Raw genomic sequence first — 20,434 nt, forward strand, 5'->3', positions numbered from 1 at the left:
ACACTCCCAAACAGATAGAACAGCCCCACCCAAGATGCCTCTGACTCTTTCCTTTCTGTCTCTTTCAGACATCAATGAGTGCCAGGAGCTGCCCGGCTTGTGCCAGGGAGGCAAGTGCATCAACACCTTTGGCAGCTTCCAGTGTGAATGTCCGAGAGGATACGCCCTCAACGCAGAGACCAGAGTCTGTGAAGGTATGTTATCTACACGTGTATTTTCATGCTGCGCCACAGACACATGAGCGCACAGGTGACCGATTCCTCTGTAGCTCTTGCCCTGGGACGTTTCAGTTGGGAGGAAATTGAGTCCAGCCGTCGATGCCTTTGTTCGACGAGCACACATGGAGAGGGAGGAAGGAGCACTGAGAGCGAAAAAGACAAAAGAAATATTAACCGTTTTTGTCCCCTGGACAACACTGCAGCTCATTCCTGCTCAATATGTCTCTGCTCTATTTTTTGTCTGTGACCCAACAAAGCTCAGTCAGGAGGATGGGACAGCTAATGGCCTAACTGTGTCCAGAGGAGCAGCGGCTCTGATGTGGTCAGCCCGCTCCTCTGCGAAGTACACTGCATCCCCTGAAGACAGGGCAGAGATGGCGGAGGGAGGGCGGAAGGAATGAGGGATGGGGAGAAATAAGAGATTCAAGGGAAGGGTGTTTAAAATAGAGAAACATGAACACAGAGGAGAGAAGGGGGATAAGGGGCGAGACAATAACGTGGCTCGCAGTATGTTAATTAACAAGTGTTTATTGGCTCAGAGAACAAAAGCTGGTGTCTGCTCTATTAAGTCCAGGACTGCAAATTCACTAAGTAAATCGACAGTTCAGCTGTGTACAAGGAACAAACACTGCATTTACTTTTTGGCATCAATCCTAGTAGACAAATATTTGTTGTGCAGCAAGTATAGTAAGAGGAACAGAAATTATTAAAAGGTATTAAAGCCTCTGCTGTGGTTTTTAGAGTTGTTATTTTGGATTTGGGATGGGCAGATTGTTTAATTAAGATGATGATGAAGTTACCTAAAGACAAGCTGGGAAATAATATGCTCAGAAGAAGACAAATGCAGCCGTCAGATGTGTATCATGAGTCATTATTCTACTAATGGAGTGTTAATTGGACCAGTATTCTTCAAATCAATGAACTCATTTCCTTTCATCTCTCTGTGCACAGATGTCGATGAGTGTGAACGACCAGGCATCTGTGGCCCAGGCGATTGCTACAACACCATCGGGAACTACACCTGTATCTGCCCTGTGGACTACATGCAGGTCAACGGAGGAAACAACTGCATGGGTAGGTCTTCATGACACAGCCTCATGACAGTAAGAAAAAACGACAGACTGTTGAAGCCGTGCAGTGTAAAGTTAAACTGTTTATTTTAATAAACACACATACAGACATGAGGAAGAGCTACTGCTACAGGAACTTCTACACAGACAACGGCACATGTGACGGAGAGCTGACCTTCAACATGACCAAAAAGATGTGCTGCTGCTCCTACAACATTGGCCGTGCATGGAATAAACCCTGTGAACGCTGTCCTGTGCCCAGCACTGGTGAGGTCTCATACAAACGCACACTCAGTAGAGCACACATATAAGTAAGAAAGTAAGCTTTTTACCCTCATGTCCTCTCAGATGATTTTGCGATCCTGTGCGGTAGCGAAAGACCCGGATATTACATCGACATCACCACTGGACGTGTCATTGGTAAGATTTCAATTCAAAGGTTGATGTGGTAAAGAACGACGTTTATTTTGTTCTAATCCTGCCTTCTTGTCTCTTACTCTTGTTCTAGACATTGATGAGTGCAGGGAAATCCCAGGTGTGTGTGAGAACGGAGTGTGCATCAACATGGTCGGCAGCTTCAGGTGTGAATGCCCCATTGGCTTCTTCTACAACGACAAGCTGCTGATATGCGAAGGTGAGTCAGCACTCTAAACTTCTGCTGGAAATGATGCCGTAATGCAAAAATGCTGTGTATGCCTGTTTTAATAATTCTAACCTGTTGTTAAAAGTCTTTGAACACCACTGTCTGTGTTGTTTTTAGATCTTGATGAGTGTCAGAATGGACCAATGTGCCAGCAGAATGCAGCCTGTCTGAACATGCCTGGAAGCTACCGCTGCGAGTGTAAACCTGGATATCGCCTCACCTCCACTGGACAGTGTCTGGGTAAGGCTGTGGGGGGGGGGGGGGGGGGGGGGGGGGGGGGGGGATCAGCTTTGGGATTTAAAGTGGTTAAAAAGTGTCAGCAGCACTCAGATTATCAAGCAAAAGAAAGACCGTTAGCTCAACTTGCAACGGTTAAGTCAACTCCTGACGACCTTCTTGGAGATTATGCAGAATTGTTGGAAGCATGGAGCAGGATTATAGAGAAGATTAGACGAGGCTGTCAGAAGCTGCTGTCTTCCATGAGGATGATGCAGACTCCTCCGTGCTTCCTGTGGCCTGATGCTGTCCTGTCTCCTGAAGCTATTGCATCGAACTCAACCATATGAAACTCTTTAAACTCTTCATTCTTGCCAAAAAATCTAACACCAAAGGCAGCATAATAAGAGTCAGACTGCTGATACATTTTTCATGGTGGGCTTGTTATTAAGGAATATCTGTTGCTTCCTGCTTTTCATGAATCCCCTAAAACAAACATGGTCCGACTCTTTCATTAAAAGTTTAATAATAACGATGTTAACTCCGGTACCATGCAATATTACATTGTTATTATGTAACAGAACGAACGGCCAGTTCTCTTTTCTGCAGAGAAATTACAGCATGCCTGTATTAGTAACTATTTGTGGCAAGTAGAAAATATCAGAAGTCATTTAATAGGTACTAGTTTGAGTACTGAATACCTGCTAAAAATGTATCAAACATTTACAATTAATAGAGAGTCTGGATTGTTTTCCAATCATCAAGCTGCTCGTAGACTAATGACTGCCTGAAGTTTGGATGTTTGTTTATGCAGGACTGTTTCAATTTCAAATTGATGCTTGAAGAAGAGGTGAACTGTCACCTTTGTCTAGGTTAAACTGACATGTCTCATGTAGGAGATGTGCAAAACAACCGTAGAAGATGCAACATTATGGGCTGGCAATGCAAGGCCTATCTTAAAGTAAATATTAACATTAATCAGACCTGTGTTTTTCTCTACACACCTGGAGAGATAAAGGAGTAGTTTTAGAATGAAAGTACATAAAACTGCATTTTGCATGAAAAGATGGAAATAAAGAAGTACATTGAGGGACACTCATGATTTGAATTATTCCCATAAGTTTACCCTTTCATTTACATGTAGAAGAAATTTGAGCCGAAGAAATTCATCACACATTTGTAGTGACAATGTAAGGTTACATTTCCTTTTTCAACACAGCTTACTCATTTGACTGGACCAGGGTTATAATTGTTGCTTATGTGTTGGACTCTGTGTTTCTCTGCATTGTAGTTTGACCTTGAATTTTCCACAGTGTGACAGTTGATTTCCTCCTTTTTCAGACCGTAATGAATGCATTGAGAGCCCTGGTGTATGTAATCCTGGTCAGTGCATTGACATGCTGGGGAGCTACCGCTGCATCTGCCCCAATGGCTTCAAACCAACAAGAGACCAGTCGATGTGTGTGGGTAAGTTGAGTATCATCCTACCAGTTCTGTGATTTCAGCAGTGTTACTCCGTCAAACAAGTGATGTCGTGGTAATGCTGCCTCTAAATGAAACTGATGATTATTTTCTGGTTTCAGACGTGGACGAGTGTGAGAGACAACCCTGTGGAAACGGGACGTGCAAGAACACAGTGGGCTCCTACAACTGTCTCTGCTACCCCGGCTTCGTCAACTCACACAACAGTGACTGCATAGGTGGGTGCATGTAGATACTTCTAATTACTGATAGATAAAATAGAAAAAGCAAGAGCCCTATGGACCCAGTGTGATAAATATTGTTTTGTCTTTTGCATTGAACAGATGTAGATGAGTGTTCCACGCAGAGGGGCTTGTGTCGAAACGGCCAGTGTGTGAACACCGTGGGCACCTTCCTGTGTGTGTGCAATGACGGCTATGAGCTCACTTTAGACGGCAGGCTTTGTGCAGGTAAGGAATCTGCCACATTCTGATTATTATTTGTATTTAATCTGAGTGTAATGATCTGTTTTTACAGTACAATCCATTGTATATTTCTTTATCTCTCAGATATAAATGAATGTGCCGTGAATCCGGGCACATGTGGCGCAGGAACTTGTCTGAATCTGGACGGCTCCTACAGGTGTATCTGCCCGCCGGGCTACTATCTCCATGAGGAAACTTGTGAAGGTACGGCAGCCAAATGCTGGTCCTTTCTGTTTCATGCTCCATAAACATAAGCCAAAAAGAAAATTTCAGCTCAGGCAAGGCAGAGAACCCAAACTATACATGCACAAATCACAGCTTTAACTACCACTGCTTAGGTGTTAAAGAACAGAATGAAGAACATTTATGCCCCCCTCTTTCTTACTCCTACTAAACCCCCCCTCATCTCCCTTTCACACGTGGGAGTGGGCCCATGCCAGAACTCTTGGATTGTTTATACAGTGGAACCGATGAAGAGATATTCGGCAGACTTCAACACATTCCTGCTTTGCGCTCTGTTCCTGGAAGCAGGGAGGAACAGTATTGGATTCTCAGCATCAATTACAGCAGCAGCTGGTCATCGTGATGAGTGAAAACGTGACATAAAGGCTATCCCTAAGGAAACGCCTTTTTATTAAACTATGTATGAGTTGAGGTGGATTCTATTTTATCTCAATAGACCGTGACGTACAGGTATGATTTCACCCCTCCAGCTCTGACGGTAGTTTAAGGAAAAATGAAACATCAATGAACCGTGCAGGGTGGAACTCTGATGGTACAAATTAGAAGCAGATTCAAAAATGTGATGAGGTGGTTGATATCATTTCTCTTTGTGTGTCAGATATCGATGAGTGCTTCCTGTCTCCGGAGATCTGCACATTTGGAACCTGCTCCAACACTGAAGGAAGCTTCACATGCTTGTGTCCCGACGGCTTCCAGATCTCTGACTCCGGACGCAGATGTTTAGGTATCTGTGTGAGTGTGTGTTGGTGTGAGAGGAAGAGTGGCAATGTAACTGTTTTAATGCACGAGGTTGTAAGTGCAAAGTGTAAATACAAGTGTATCTGTATAGTCTGGTTCTGAGTGTGTGTGGAGACTATGCAGCAGTCAGTGGTGTTCGGCTTTTCCTGCTTTTTCATGATAGCACACTGTGTTCCAGCTGGGTCTGCTGCTGCTGCTGCCTCAACAAGGCCAGGGGTGGCTCTGAACAGATCACTTTTCCATTTCCTCAGTGGTGTGTGTGCGTTTGTGTGTGTGTGTGTGTGTGTGTGTGTGTGTGTGTGTGTGTGTGTGTGTGTGTGTGTGTGTGTGTGTGTGTGTGTGTGTGTGTGTGTGTGTGTGTGTGTGTGTGTGTGTGTGTGTTCATGTACATATGTGTGTTTTTGGGTTGGGGAGCACTGAGTCTTCAGTTAGGGAGTTCCCCCTTCCAAACACTGAAGGGATGACATCATCAGTTCAGAGAGGAGGTTCACAGTTTGCATTTCACTTCTCTCTCCGGTGTCTGAGGGCGGGGGGAGATAAACACGTGAAGATGGGTGGAGGGTTGAGCAACATGGGCGGTAAGGGAGACAAAGGTTTTCTGACAAGGACAAATCCTGTCCCATTTACAAAATTATTTGTGGGTCATTGTGCACTAACGATGCTCATATTTTAATATATTTATATTCCATTTTCTTGGATATAGTGTGACAGGAAACCATGACTGTTAATATAGTAGAATAAAGTTATGTTATACTCAATATTTTTCATAGATCTCCATACTTCTAGTTCTTAGAAATAAAGACATCAGTGAATCAATAAGAGATCAATTAAAGACTGTTACACAAGTTACCTCTGTGGCAACAAGTGACAGTTATGTGATAATGGTAAATACATGAATAAAACCCGAGTACGAAAAAGTACTTACAATCAGCAAACAGATTCAGACGGTTACACTACATCATCAAACTACAGGTCTGTAATGTTAGCATTAGCCACATAAGCTGTTAAACCAACCAAGTCATGCTGTAGCTGCATCGCCTGTGTCTGTGTTGAGAGAGCCAGGTCAGGTGTTGATAATGAGTTCAAGTTGAACAGTAAGAATTTGTTGATTATATATAACTTAATTTATAACTTTGGAAACACACTAGCACTAATGACTCTATAGTTTATTGGGTTTTTTATACACTGAGGTGAAAAGAAAACGTGGCCTCAGATAGAAATCATGCACACCCACCTCATGGCCTCAATCCAAAGAATGATGAATGACCACACCCTGCATTTGAAAAATAAAAAATCCTGTTACATCGTGTCACGATAACAATGCTTTAATCCCAGAAACACACAAAAGAAGGCAGACAAGTGTGTGATGAGGACAGAGCGGAGCTGTTGCTCGCTCTGTCGTTAGCTGTGGTCTGAGGATAAGATTAGTTCATACCTGTAGTGTCTGCGCTAAAGTTCACCGTAACTCCAACACTGTTTGCTACCTCAAACGTTGCAGTGGAAACTTCGCCTGTTGTTTAGTCTTAACACAGTTATGTTTCCCTGTAAAAGTCAAACTCCTGCTTAGGTCATAGAAGGCAACGCAATAAACAAAGTGTCATATGCACATGTGATTAAAATGTGGTGATAAGACGTTAACATTAGTGCAGTTAGACGTGTTTTTGTAAAGACAAGGCTTCACATGGTAGAACAAAGGGAGAGATGATTTCTTACATAGAATCATTGGTGGAATGTGATCACTTATTGTGTTGATTAATCAGTATTGTCAGGGGTCAGAATCTTAATAATGGTACATGCAACACTCACCGGTTTGACCAATTGTATGCCGAAACTTGAACGACTGTGAAGGCGTCGATGCAGATCACGATGAGGCCGCCAACAGTGTAGCAATATGGATCAAATGTTAATTCCATAACGATGGTGTATTCCGGAAAAGCCATCAGCTACACCTACTTGCAGTGAAACACATAATGTTGGGGTTGGTGACACAACTGTGTTGGGTCTCTCAGTCGTGGCTTGGCTGCTGGTTAACTGCGGTTCAGCTGAAACCGATGCTAATTTTTCAAAGAGCAACCAGGTCTTTTTGTAGCACATCCGCTGTGTTTTACATCACTGCAGGTTTGTCGATAGCTGGACTGATGAGAGACGATGTTAACGAACAATCAGATTTTTCCTTTGTTGTTTTAATAACGTTAATTGATCATTTCTAAAATCACTGTTTAAAGGAGAGACATGGGGGATGATATGAAACATGGCCCCTTGGCTTGAGTCATACTTCAGATATTGCAATAAGTAATGTGGTATGTGTCTTAACCACCAGACCACTAGGACTCCACAATTAATGACATGTTTTAAATCATAACGCTGTCGAGGTTTTGGAAAGTTCCATAATTATCACGATTAAACCATAAATATCTGTCACCACATTCAGATGTGTGTCATCAAGACTCTCAGGCCGAGTGTTTATCTAACTTTAACTTATTATCATTCATAACTAATTATGAATTTGTTGTCTGTTATTTTATTTTGATCCAGTATTGTAATCCATCTGTGATTGAAAGAAATACAAAGCATTGAACATTTGAACATTTGTATCATATATTCAGGGTCATAAACTATAGAAGAAGAATGACATATACACGTGCAGACGTACATGTGCATGCACTCACACACACTTGCTCAGCAGCTGTGCGCAAAGCACCATAAATCTCTTTGCGGAAAGGCTGACAAATCAGTTTCATGGAGGAGGGTAACATGACACTCTTTGACATTCTCCTCAAAGCACCAGGTGTTCATGTATGTGATCCTTGCCTCTGCGCCAGGTGTGTAAGTGTGTGTGTGTGATCTATGGTGGTCAGAAAGCTTATTTGTGTTGAGTTTAGTGAAGGCCAGAGCTAGCAGGAGAGCACGGCCATATGCTTCTCATTAGAAGTAAGGGCCTGCCTCGTCCAGGAGGAACAAGAGCCCTCAGAAAAAGAGAGAGAGAGAGAGAGAGAGACACTGGCAAACACTGATCACTGAGCGGAGCTGATTAGCCAGCCTTTGTTCTCACTACAAATACTTCACGAAAATATAGAAAACATTTCTATAAATTGGAAGATTTACTTAGAATATGTTGTAGTTAGATTTAATTTATAGTAAGGGTAAGGCAGGGTTGGTAATTTTCTCCAGATACACTTTTTAAGATTTTGGTTGAAACTGTCTTTAGGTCCTGACAGAAATGAATAATTCATGTGCTCTGAAAAAGGAACGAAGAAATCTGTCATCTGTCATCTGTAGCATGTAAAGACTTAGACCAATGTCTGCCACGAGGTACCAATCTGATGACCCAATCACACGCCTCCCTGTCTCCCTGCACGTTCTCTAACCCATACATGCACTAGCCCACACTCAAAGCACGAGCTGAGCTCCGCTTCTGGACCAATGGCGCTTGTGCATGCAAGTGAGGGGCACTGAGGGAATACTACTTTCAAAATCATGTTTTAAAAAATTACCAACCCTGCCTTTAAGCCTACCTGTGTACTCAGTACTGATTTGGTGGCTCTCTTAAAAGTAGTGAAGTTCGCAGTAATCTTCGAGTGATCGGGTAGAGAGTTCCAGGATTTTACTCCTTTCACAGAAAAAGCTGTTTCAGCAAAGGATGTTTTGCAAAATGAAACTTTACAGTTGCCTCTTGAAGCTGCTGCAGCCCTGTCGTCTCTGTTTGTATTTTCAGAAAGGTTGAGGAGCAATTCTCTTTAAACGCTTAAACACAAACTTTATGGAAGTCAATTTCCTTCTTTATCAGAATGATTTAATTGAAAAATATGATGATGAATTTGACATGATTTGAACAGATTAAAGGAGATGCAATTAGTGTTATTTATATTTTTTATTTTTTATGCTTTAGTTAGTTTGTTAACATTTTAGGCAAAGCCAGGCGAGCAGTGAATCAGCTGTTGGCTCTTGGCTGACATGACAGTGGTATTAATGTGATCATTTAACACGGCAAGAAAACAAATCAGCAAATTGTATCCACATTCAAATAAATCATTTGAAACACAGTAAAGTGGTGAAATAAACAACAACCAAACTGACTGCTGTTGTGCAATCCTCCTTTCTGCTCCTTCTTTCCTTCTGATTTGTGTTAATTTCTTCCTTCATTCCTCTCTCTGATTTGTCACGTTGTTCCTCTGTGTTGGTTAACCCTTAGATATCCGGGTGAACTACTGCTATACCAAGTTTGAAAATGGCCGCTGCCAGGCTCCAAAGCCTCAGAACACGTCAAAGGAAGTGTGCTGCTGCACTGGAATGCCCGGTCAAGGCTGGGGAGACCCCTGTGAAATCTGCCCCACTAAAGGAGAGGGTGTGTACACTTACGGTCAAAACAATATGAATGGTGTTGTTATGTTGTTTGTGACTTTTCCAACTTTGTGGTTCCAGAAGGGTATCCTCTTCTCTGTAAAAATGAGGGATATCAACGGGGAAAAGACGACCATCAAAAAGGTGTGTGAGTGTCATTACCATTAAGTCATCATAGTCCTGCTTGTCTGTTCAAGTTTGTATTCACAAGATGCTGATGTATTTCAATTGCAGATGTCGATGAATGTCTCAATAACCCTTGCACAAACGGTCAGTGCATCAACACAGACGGCTCTTTCCGGTGTGAATGTCCCATGGGATACCGTTTGGACATAAGAGGAGTCACATGTGAAGGCAGGTTTTGCCACTGTTCTGTCTCTTTAAATATCCACTTGGTTGATATTGATCTAACTCTTAACATGCTTATTTGGATGTGTGCGACTTTCTTCGATACAGACACAAACGAGTGTGAGATTGGAAATCCCTGCGGCAACGGCACGTGCACAAATGTCATTGGTGGCTTTGAGTGTGCATGTGACGACGGATTTGAGCCCGGGCCAATGATGACCTGTGAAGGTATGCAAAGTTCTACCTGCACACTCGCGTCCATCAGACTGTGTCTCATCTCTGAATTTCTGTACTTCTACTGTAACTTGTTGTTGTCTGATCTTCTCCAGATATCAACGAATGCGCCCAGAATCCTCTCCTGTGCGCCTTCCGCTGTGTTAATGTGGTCGGCTCATACGAGTGTAAATGTCCCACCGGCTATGTGCTGCGTGAGGACAGGAGGATGTGTAAAGGTACCACAGCTAAATGACTCACTCGTACACTCAGCTTTATCAGTTATGGTCCATTTACTGGACCAAGTGTTGGTAGAAAATAAAAAAAACAGTTACCTCATGGAGACGTTTCCCCATCCATAAAGTTACATAACACACTATCTCTGATCCTCTGTCTCTGATGAACTTGAAACAATCTCTGGAAACAGCAACCTGGCCGAGGCACTGTTTACACCTCAGCTCTCTTAGATAGCCCAGTCTCCATGGAAACGGTTGTATTTGGAGGGAAGTGCAGACACGGGAGGAACATCTCAGTGTCTGTAGCCTCACTGTTTATATTAGAGCTCCAAACACATCGTCGACCCTCTTACCACACGTCTGTTAGCACTACAGAGCTCAGTGTTAGGATTAAACCTCTCGTGTGCAGTTTTAAGTATCCACGTTACATCACTGCTATAGGTGCACTCACTTGGATTTCTCTTGAATTGTTTGTCCTCTTACTCCCAGTATAATGTTTATTCTCCAGATCAGAACGAGTGTGAGGACGGTATAGATGACTGTGCCAGCAGAGGCATGACCTGCAAGAACCTGATTGGTACATACATGTGCATCTGCCCCCCTGGATACACACGCTCGCCCGCTGGGGATGGCTGTATGGGTAAGATCATCATGGTTTTATAATGAATGAGAGAATAAACACAAGATAATTGGTGCCCCTGTGGACAAAGGTCTACCTCTTAACTCTTCACTGAGTATTTCCTCTTCTTTTTTTTCTGATAATAAAGCTCATCCTGTTGTCTTTGCACAGTAAAATATATCAATCACTGTGAATCTTTGCCGTGGAAAATGTAACATAAAAGGTTATTTTGGCATTTGGCTGTTAGTTGTTTAGTCGGTCACCTACCACACAGAAAAAAGTTACAGCAATTACAGACAATTATATATCAATAATCATCTTGCTGAAGGTCTTTTTTTGCTTTTATTTGTTATAGAGGTCAGTGTATTTCATTACAGTAGCATTAACTCCACCCATACTCTGCACAATGAATAACATACTTTGGTACAGTCAATAATTTCCATACAAATGTTGACTTCTTGGTCGAACATCCACTAAATGATTTAAAAGGCTATAATGGCACGTCTTAATCTTGTAACTTCTCCTGGTGTATGTACTCTGTCTCAGATCTGAACGAGTGTTCAGCCAAACCAGCGATCTGTAAGAACGGCCGCTGCGTGAACTCAGTGGGAAGCTACCGCTGCAACTGTGACAATGGATTCGTGGCTAACCCTACGCAGACTGAATGTATTGGTACGTACATTGTTCATTCTGATTTGTTCAAAAGCACCGTCCTGTTTGATATCGGCTTTTAGGTGGTATATTTGTCACTTAAAAGAGAAAAGGCGTGTTTAAACTGTGTTTTGTGTCTATATTTCAAACATCCCTGACTGAAATAAGAGGTAGAAATTGGATAAGAGGCTGGGAATGACGGTTCAGGATAACAAAAGTTTAGAAAGATTGTGGAGAATATGTAGGTGTTGAGATATGGGTCTGATAATCATCAAATAAATATGCCTCTGGTGTCACTGGTTTTCCTATTATTTTACTAAAAAGGTGGACGTTTTTACAGTATCAGTGTAAAAAGATCAACATTAAAAAAAGGTTAAATAAATCCTTTATAAAGAAACGTAATGTGTTGTTGTATCTGAGATATAGAAGAAAAGGATATATGTTCTTAATGAGAGTTTCACCTATTCCATGATAGCCTCCTCCGGCTAGTTAAAAAACATGTGTGTTACTGTAACGATAGAGGCAAGGAATTCCTTTCAAAGCCTTTCTCCCTAATCTAAATATATACTTCTGGATGGACGTGATGTGTTGAACACGGAGTGAAAACCCCCAGCTGAAAAACAGTGAGAAAAACTCTAGGGAGATTCTGTAAGTTCTGAGGTCTTGTGGCTATCTCCCTCCTTACAGACAGTGATGATAGAGCGCTGTGGGTTATCTAGGGGCTGTCTGGTTCTCTGAGGCCTGGACCCGTCTGGGTGGTTTGGTGTGATTTCCTCTGGACCACCTCTCATGCTGTCTGTTTGTCTCGCTCTCACGTTTTTTTTCCTCCCTCTCACTTCCGTACCCTCCAGATAACCGTGAAGGCTTCTGTTTCACTGAAGTTTTGACCACTCTGTGCCAGATGACCTCTAGTAACAGGAACATGGTGACCAAGTCAGAGTGTTGCTGTGATGGAGGCAGAGGCTGGGGCTCAAACTGTGAGCTCTGCCCCCTGCCCGGGACCACCCAGTACAAGAAGATGTGTCCTCTTGGACCTGGGTACACCACAGATGGCAGAGGTATCTTAGTCTTACATGAGTTTAAATTAAATACTGTGAAACATTTCAGATCAAACTAAACTCGATGAATTTTATACTGTAAAGTTTTTTTGTTTTTTTAAATATAAAGCACTTACAGGAGGTTTCAGTCCCAAACCATGAATCAAAGGTACTTCATTTGTTAAGTTTCCTCAATCCATCCAGGCAACAACTCATTTCTATTTATTTCAGGGGCTTGCTGTAGAGAGATGGATTGATTTTGAAAATCTATCTTGGTTTTCATTAAGCTACAACATCCACATTTGTGAACTTGCCTGCAGAAAAGCATTTCATTCATTAGCTTTGATATGAGCAGATCAAACCCAGAGCACCAACATGAAAATAGAGTTAGATCTTTTGTATTCCAATACCCCTATTAGTGCAAGACTGCTCCAACGGGGCAGTGTTTTCAAAAGGAAATGGTCTTAGTTAACAGACAACTAAGTATTGTATTGTTTAAAATTATGGATTTTTCAACAAGTCCTAATTTCTGCAAGTGACTATTCTACTTGGAAACCCTACAGAAGATTGGTTGCCTGCAAAGAAGGACATCAATTGTTCTGCTTTGTTAATCTGTTTGCAGTAATTTGTACACATGGAAACACTGTTCTGGTTCTTTAAATCACCAGTGCTGGGTGTTAAATTAACAGATGGTTGTCATCTGAGATAATCAGTTACAAAACATTCATTTAAACTGACACATGAATAAATCAATGCCTTGCACATTTCTCTATACTTGACACAAGACTGATGCATAACTAAATGTGAACAGAATATTTTCCCCCCTAATGTTTAGTGGAAATAGGGCACACAGCTGTTATTCACTACAGAAATCCAGGTCTTGGCAGGTTTTTCTCTCAAAGGAACCTGGACTTAAAGCATACACTCCTATTCCCACTCGGTGAATTAACTGGTAATTCAGTTGTGATGAGTTAATCTGGAGCTAACTCTCCTTGTTTCTGTGCAGATATTGATGAGTGTCGTGTGATGGGGAACTTGTGCAAAAACGGTCAGTGTATCAACACTTTGGGCTCTTACAGCTGCACCTGCAAACCTGGCTACACCAATGACATCAGCAGCACACTGTGTGTGGGTAAGGCTTGTTTTCACCTCCAGTGCTTACACTTAATAGACTCTTTTCCTTCCATGTCTACTCCCTGCTCTCATTCCTGCTGTCTAGTAAAGAGGTGAAGCTACGTGGATGGACAGCCCACACACTCCCTTAAAAAAATGCAGCCCCAGTCTGTCTGTCTGTCTCATCATCTCCCCGTATGGAATTTCTGGCGACAGGATCAAACTCTCCTACTCTGTCTCTGTCTCTCACTCTTTCTGCCTCACCATTACCCTCTCTCTTTTTCTCTCATTTAGATGTGGACGAGTGCATACAGGCACCAAAGCCTTGTAACTTCATCTGTAAGAACACAGAGGGAGGCTATCTCTGTTCCTGCCCCCGTGGATACATCCTACAGGAAGATGGGAAGAGCTGCAGAGGTGACATACACACACACACACACACACACACACAGAACAAAACTGAAACTCTTAATATGTATGTGTCCACATTAGGCCCAGTTTTGCTCATACCATTTGGATTAAGTGGCATGCTTTTAAAATAGGTTACTTCTCTTGCAAAGACCAGCCGAAGGTTCCTGGCTGCAGGACAAAGTTCCTCCTGCAGACAATAAAGTTGAAGTTGAAGATCTCGCTTGACTTAGTTTCCAGGTTGGAGCAGCTGTAGTGCTGAGTAGACCGGGCCCTCTGCCAGCGCTCTCTGCTCACTGTCCCAAGACGCTCCATTGGGGCCGATGTGTCCATATGCACGTGTTCGTCTTTGAACGTGTACCCTGAATCCAGATCCAGTGACACACTGCATCTGACCCTGTCGATGTTTATCAGGCTTGTTTGTGAGTCTAAACAAGTTTGCACACCGTGTTCAGTTTTTAAGGGCCTCTTTCATCTTTATTTACCAAAGTTTAAGTTCCCCCCTGTACAGTCCCCCTCAGTGTTTCCGGCGTCTGGTTCGTTTGCAGTTCATTTGTAGGTCAGTGACTGTAGAAGGACTGGAATTTGACTCATAGAAAAGATCAGCCCCCATACAGTAGTTCACGCAGTGATCTGACACAGATTCACCCCCGAGTATCTTATATGCACTCCAGAAAAGTAGAAGCAGTTTTAGATAGCTCATTTTGAGTGATTCTTCTTTTCTTTTTCAGATCTGGATGAGTGCTCGACCAAACAGCATAACTGTCAGTTCCTTTGTGTTAACACCATCGGTGGTTTCACCTGCAAATGTCCTCCTGGCTTCACCCAGCATCACACCGCCTGCATCGGTAAATAAACACACACAGAACATTTATCATTTACTTTACATCCACAAAGTTTGTTAGAATTGCTTTCTACTCAGCTGTCTGTGTTTTCCCTAAAATACACCCAGCTACTACTACTACTACTAAAATACAAATGTTTAAAAAAGAAAAAAAGATGATTTTTTTAGCACAAAACCAACGTTAACAAAGAGCTTTACAAAACATCCAGCCCAGCAACAAAATACACAACAGTGTAGGGATTAAACAGGAAGACGTAATAAATCATAATGGAGGAACAACTTCTAACAATACAAAAAAAATAGATAAATGTTTACTTCAGAAGTGATTTAAAGGAACATACTGATGTAGCAAGTTAAGGTTTTCCCAGAGACAAAAAGCCCCAAATGCTCCCTCCCTTTTAGGTTTGAGGTTTGAGGAGGGAATGATGAGGAGGTTTGAAACACGGCGTCATACTCAAACATCATCAGACTTTACTTCCATATCATACACCCTGCTTCAAATCCTTCATATTTTTCCTTTTTCACTGGATATTTTCTTACAGCGTTTGCCAGCCCTGCTCCAAAAAAGACCTCTGAACTGCCCTCTTCTTTAACCTTTACTTCAGAGCTAATGGACTCCGGCTGATATCACACTGATCTCATTAGGCCGGACCGGTCAGGAGTCATGGCAGCTTAGCATTGCTTTGTTATGGAACTTTGCGGCGGATCGCCATGACTACCACAAGCTTTTTTTTTTTCCAGACCATAAAGCAGCTCCCATGACCTCACATCAAATCAGGGACAGGGAACCCTCAGTTGTTAACTTCAGGAATATTCCCAGGCTAATGACATTGAGTAGGTGTGGATGTGTTTTTGAATGTAGGAGTTAGTACCATCAAGCACGTCAAGCACTCGTTTGAATCTTACTTTAAGGGATAATGTGCTGAACCCTTTCGGGGCATGTGACTATTGCCTGAAATATTGAACTAAGCACTTTTCCAGACATATTTTATTAACTGTTTGTTAGACCTTCTCAGTCCCTCAGAAAACCTGTTCCTCCTAACTGCTGCTGTTTGGGAAGAGAGTCGGGGTTGGAATCACAGGGTAACTTAAAATATGATGTGATACAATACGCTCTGTGTAGCCCAGGATAACAATAACGTCACAGCAATTCTGCAATAATCAAATTATGTCATGACAATCATTTGACGATATGTCACGATATCTGAGAATGGAGAATATAAAATGCAAAAAGTATAAAATATAAAAGTGCCTTATTAGTGTATTTATTCAATGAAATTTGGGGTCAGTTTCACCTCTTATCACACATCCTTTGAATTCTTTTCACTGACGTTACCTACTTTAGTATGAGATGAAATTTAGATAAGACTTTTTATCCCTGAACTCTTTTACACTGGATTAGTCCCACCCACAGTCCATTTGGATTTGCCCTATTCTTTGATAGAAATATCCACTCTCCACAATTTTGAAAAGTGACTCAGCAAATCCAAATCAGGGTCTCAATCAGCCTTTGTATCACGTTTCCTGTGTAACCCTCGTCTGAACCTTTCCCTCCTCTCTGTGTAGACAACAATGAATGTGCATCGGACCCCAATCTGTGCGGCTCCAACGGTGTCTGCCAGAACACTCCGGGAAGCTTCAATTGCGACTGCCAGCGGGGATTCTCATTAGATCCAAACGCACAAACCTGTGAAGGTCTGCAAACAATTCATCCATAACACATTATCAGCTCGTTCAATACAGAAACAGGCTCTAACAGTAGTTCTGTGTGTGGTCGTCTCTGACAGATACGGACGAGTGTGATGGAAACCACAGGTGTCAGCATGGCTGTCAGAACCTGGTGGGCGGATACAGGTGCAGCTGTCCACAAGGCTACCTTCAGCACTACCAGTGGAACCAGTGTGTGGGTGAGTTATACCACCGCTGCTCTTTTTTATCAGCAAATATAAAAATTCTTTCCTTTTAGGAGCATCCTGGTGACTTGGCCCACAAAGTATGTACCATGCAGGCTTGATTCTCTGGGCTTCAGCTTGGCCTGCAGACCTTTTTTTAAAACAAGTAATTCATCCCTCATCTCTTTCCTGCCACTCTTTAAATATAAATATGTCCAACGTGTTTTTCCTTTCCAATGAAAGTTCAACCCTTCCCTTCTTGTGGTAAGGTCATGGGAAAAGGAAATGATGTGTTAAAAATAAATGTCTGATATCTTCCTTTAAACCCTGAAAGACATCAACGTTGTTTATGATACTATGTATGCACTCTTAATGAATGAAAACAGACAAAAACAGGAACTTTGAGGGCGACAAAAGAGATGTAAGAGGCTAATGGACTGACCAAAGGTCCGCAGAGGGGATAGGGTCTTCTCCTTTGCCGCTCCCACCCTCTGGAACTGACTTCCAAAAACATCAGAGACACTGTCCACCTTCAAGAAACCCCTTAAAACTCACCTCTTTAACATCGCCTTAACATGCCCATCGCTTTTGTTGTTTGTCAGAAAAGTGCTTTAAAAGTCTAATGTATTATTATTATTATGAAAATATCTCGCTCCAGTGGCATAATAAAGTAGTGAAAATTGAAAAACAGGAGGAAGGTGCTATATTTAAATCTATTGGTCATGTAAATTATAAAATTAACTTAAACATGGACAAGAAGTTGGTTCATTTCAGTGTTCCCCCATGGATACCCCCAAAATAAATGTTAATGTTTTTCCTCCAAGCCCTGAACTTATTTACAACAATCGTGTCAGACTTTCCCAGTATTGTTTGTGTCCTTTAACTGGAACGACCCCTTGTTTGTTTACTTCCTGTCAACTTCCCGCCACCCAGATGAGAACGAGTGCACGAACAGCCAGATCTGCGGTGGAGCATCATGCCATAACACCCTGGGGAGCTTCCGCTGCCTCTGCCCCACCGGCTTCAACTACGAGCAGACGAACGGAGGCTGCAGCGATGTCAATGAGTGCTCCACCAGCCAGAACCCCTGCAAGTTTGGCTGCTCCAACACAGACGGGGGCTACCTCTGTGGATGTCCGACAGGATACTTCCGCGCTGGACAAGGGTACATCAGTGAATATCTGTTTGAAAACTATGTGACGATTTTTCCAGTTGACTGATGACCCCGTCTTTGTTTTCAGGCACTGTGTCACAGGTCTGGGATTAACGGGTAGCGGCTCCAGCCCTGGAGAGGGAGGTGAAGAGGACGAGAATTCCCTCTCTCCTGAGGCCTGCTATGAGTGTAAGATCAATGGGTATCCCAAGAAGGGACGTAAACGTCGCAGTGCAGGCTCAACACAGGAGGACCCTCAGGAGGACCCTCAGGAAGACCTGCAGGTACAGTATGCAGCGCTGGAGCAACTGATGAATGCGCTTTCAGGTCCTTTTTAAGGCAACTTGAGGGTTTTAACAACTTAGCATTAAGTAAAACTGAGACTAAGTTAGGTTTATTATTGGTTTATATAAGTCATTTTGGCCCAAATTGTTGGTATATGTCAGTTAGGCCAACAAAATCACTAACAAGTAAAGACTACAGCATGTAGCCCCTGGTATTTTATTCCTTGTAGCCTGGGAAGATCATATGTTAGCATATTTAGATCGTCCTGTTCGTCCTGATCGTCCTCTCTGCCTGTTAATAGGTTGATGTAAAGTTTGTTTGAGACCTCCTTTTCAATATGGGACGGCCCTCGTTCAGTTTAACCACACGCACTAACCACTGCGCCACCAGAACCCCTAGAGAAGCTTTTTTTTAAAACTTGTCCCATTGCCTTTTCTTGATAGAAACATAGTGTACTGTTGTTGGTCATGTGTCTTGATATTAAATGAACTCATTTGGACCATTTCTTCTTTCTGCAGCTGACCGAGGAGAGGGTCAGCCTGGCCAGCGTGGACATCGAGGACACCCTACAGTTCCACCTGAACGTCAGCGACCTGAGTACCCGTGATCACATCCTGGAGTTCACCCCTGCCTTATCCACCCTCGAGGACCATGTGCGCTACAACATCGACTACGGGAACGATGAAGGCTACTTCAAGATCAACCAGAGAGAGGGCGTCAGCTTCCTACATCTGAACAAGAAGAAGGCCCTCCCACCCGGGGCATACTTCCTACAGATCAGCAGCATGCCTCTCTACAGGAAGAAGGAGCTGGCTGAGCTGGAGGACCAACACGATAAAGACTACCTCACAGGACAGCTGGGAGACGTACTGAAGATGAGGGTGCAGATCATCCTCCATTAACCGTCACAAGACTGAGGCGGGCAGATGTTGCCATTAGCTGCTGATCCAACGTCAGGCTCACACTTCCCCAGAGGCAAAACATCTCTGACTCTGGATCAGTGGTTTGAGGTGACTTCTACTTGCTCCTACAAGGAGAAGAGCTCGCCACCAAAGAGACAAGGGGACGGGGGGAGGGACTGCATCATTTGATTGCCAAAGATGATTCTACATATCATAGATACAAGTTCTAGGCAAATGCCAGCTGAGTGGGGCAGTATGAAAGATTTCAGTCAAATGAAGAGTCCTGACACGCGACATGAGCGGTGGGAAGCACTATTTAGAGTGTGAATGGCTTTTTAAATGTAGGGTTTAATGTTGTACGATGATATGTGGAATCAGGTGCCACTTTGAAGGGCATGAGGACTGCAGGAAGCTCTAAAAAATGGTTTGTTTTTTTTAGAACTCAATGTAGGTGGAATAAAAGGGTAGGTCCCAATAGTCTAAATAAATTCATTTCCTCCCCTCAGGTGAATGACTGCACAAACCTGGATCAATGAAAGTCAGCTCATTTTTCCTTCCCCAGATGTTAATTTATGGAGTGAAAATTTGAAGAAAAAAACAAAAAAAGGTATACAAATGCTAAGGAGAGGAAAGGAACCCACTATGGACTATTGAGATGCAGCCACGTCTGAGCTTGAATGACTCCTACTGCATATTTAACTATGCTTTTCCATCTTTTCTACTGACTAGAATATTTCATATTTACTGGTGCTAGCAACACGACCACATAGACTTCTGAATGCACTGTACTACTATACAAAACTCTGTAGTCAACAAGATACAATCCCATCGGCCATTCTGAAGATGTCACGTCTTTGCAACAGTAACAGCTAGCTTCATCGCCTGAGCGCTCTCCTCTATAGTACATGTAAATTGTGTTTATACTGTAATAATCAATGCCACTTTTAATCTATGAAGCATTTGTAAACTCTAGGAAGCCCCTGGAAAAGAGGGGTTTGTAATGGTGCTTATAATGACCAACTACTTCCTTTGTAAACTGTATACATACACACACCTGCACACACACACAAAACACACATTGATGATGCCAAACCTGGGCCTTCATGATTATGCACTGAGGTCTTTGTGGCCACACATTCTCTCACAAGTACAATCAGTGCTGCATTGCCACAGACCTGCCTGACACCAGTCTGTGTTCTCTGTTCACATCAGTGAGGGTTTAGTTGTACATTCACAATAAAAACATATTTTTGGTGTTTATGTATTCACTGCTCTTTAAATCCAGATTGAATTACACAATGTTTGCTTCTTGTTGGAT

General features: G+C 42.6%; 1 protein-coding gene across 1 annotated transcript in view; it reads left to right on the forward strand.

The window, feature by feature from the left end:
- fbn1 (fibrillin 1) overlaps window positions 1-20,372 on the forward strand; it is a 60,971-nt gene extending 40,599 nt beyond the window's left edge. The window contains exons 40-65 of the mRNA XM_061033872.1: window positions 69-194; window positions 1,170-1,292; window positions 1,397-1,555; window positions 1,637-1,708; window positions 1,797-1,922; window positions 2,049-2,171; window positions 3,489-3,614; window positions 3,731-3,847; window positions 3,953-4,078; window positions 4,178-4,297; window positions 4,935-5,060; window positions 9,267-9,419; window positions 9,497-9,559; window positions 9,650-9,991; window positions 10,093-10,215; window positions 10,721-10,852; window positions 11,378-11,503; window positions 12,334-12,540; window positions 13,526-13,651; window positions 13,927-14,049; window positions 14,772-14,888; window positions 16,451-16,579; window positions 16,672-16,791; window positions 17,710-17,941; window positions 18,018-18,213; window positions 18,733-20,372. Of these exons, the coding sequence (XP_060889855.1) occupies window positions 69-194; window positions 1,170-1,292; window positions 1,397-1,555; window positions 1,637-1,708; window positions 1,797-1,922; window positions 2,049-2,171; window positions 3,489-3,614; window positions 3,731-3,847; window positions 3,953-4,078; window positions 4,178-4,297; window positions 4,935-5,060; window positions 9,267-9,419; window positions 9,497-9,559; window positions 9,650-9,991; window positions 10,093-10,215; window positions 10,721-10,852; window positions 11,378-11,503; window positions 12,334-12,540; window positions 13,526-13,651; window positions 13,927-14,049; window positions 14,772-14,888; window positions 16,451-16,579; window positions 16,672-16,791; window positions 17,710-17,941; window positions 18,018-18,213; window positions 18,733-19,116 (3,917 nt within the window). The 3' untranslated portion in view covers window positions 19,117-20,372. The remainder of the gene's footprint in view (window positions 1-68; window positions 195-1,169; window positions 1,293-1,396; window positions 1,556-1,636; window positions 1,709-1,796; window positions 1,923-2,048; window positions 2,172-3,488; window positions 3,615-3,730; window positions 3,848-3,952; window positions 4,079-4,177; window positions 4,298-4,934; window positions 5,061-9,266; window positions 9,420-9,496; window positions 9,560-9,649; window positions 9,992-10,092; window positions 10,216-10,720; window positions 10,853-11,377; window positions 11,504-12,333; window positions 12,541-13,525; window positions 13,652-13,926; window positions 14,050-14,771; window positions 14,889-16,450; window positions 16,580-16,671; window positions 16,792-17,709; window positions 17,942-18,017; window positions 18,214-18,732) is intronic.
- The last annotated feature ends 62 nt before the right edge of the window (window positions 20,373-20,434 follow it).

The sequence above is a fragment of the Labrus mixtus genome, chromosome 1, assembly GCF_963584025.1.
Source record: "Labrus mixtus chromosome 1, fLabMix1.1, whole genome shotgun sequence".
Classification (NCBI taxonomy): Eukaryota; Metazoa; Chordata; class Actinopteri; order Labriformes; family Labridae; genus Labrus; species Labrus mixtus.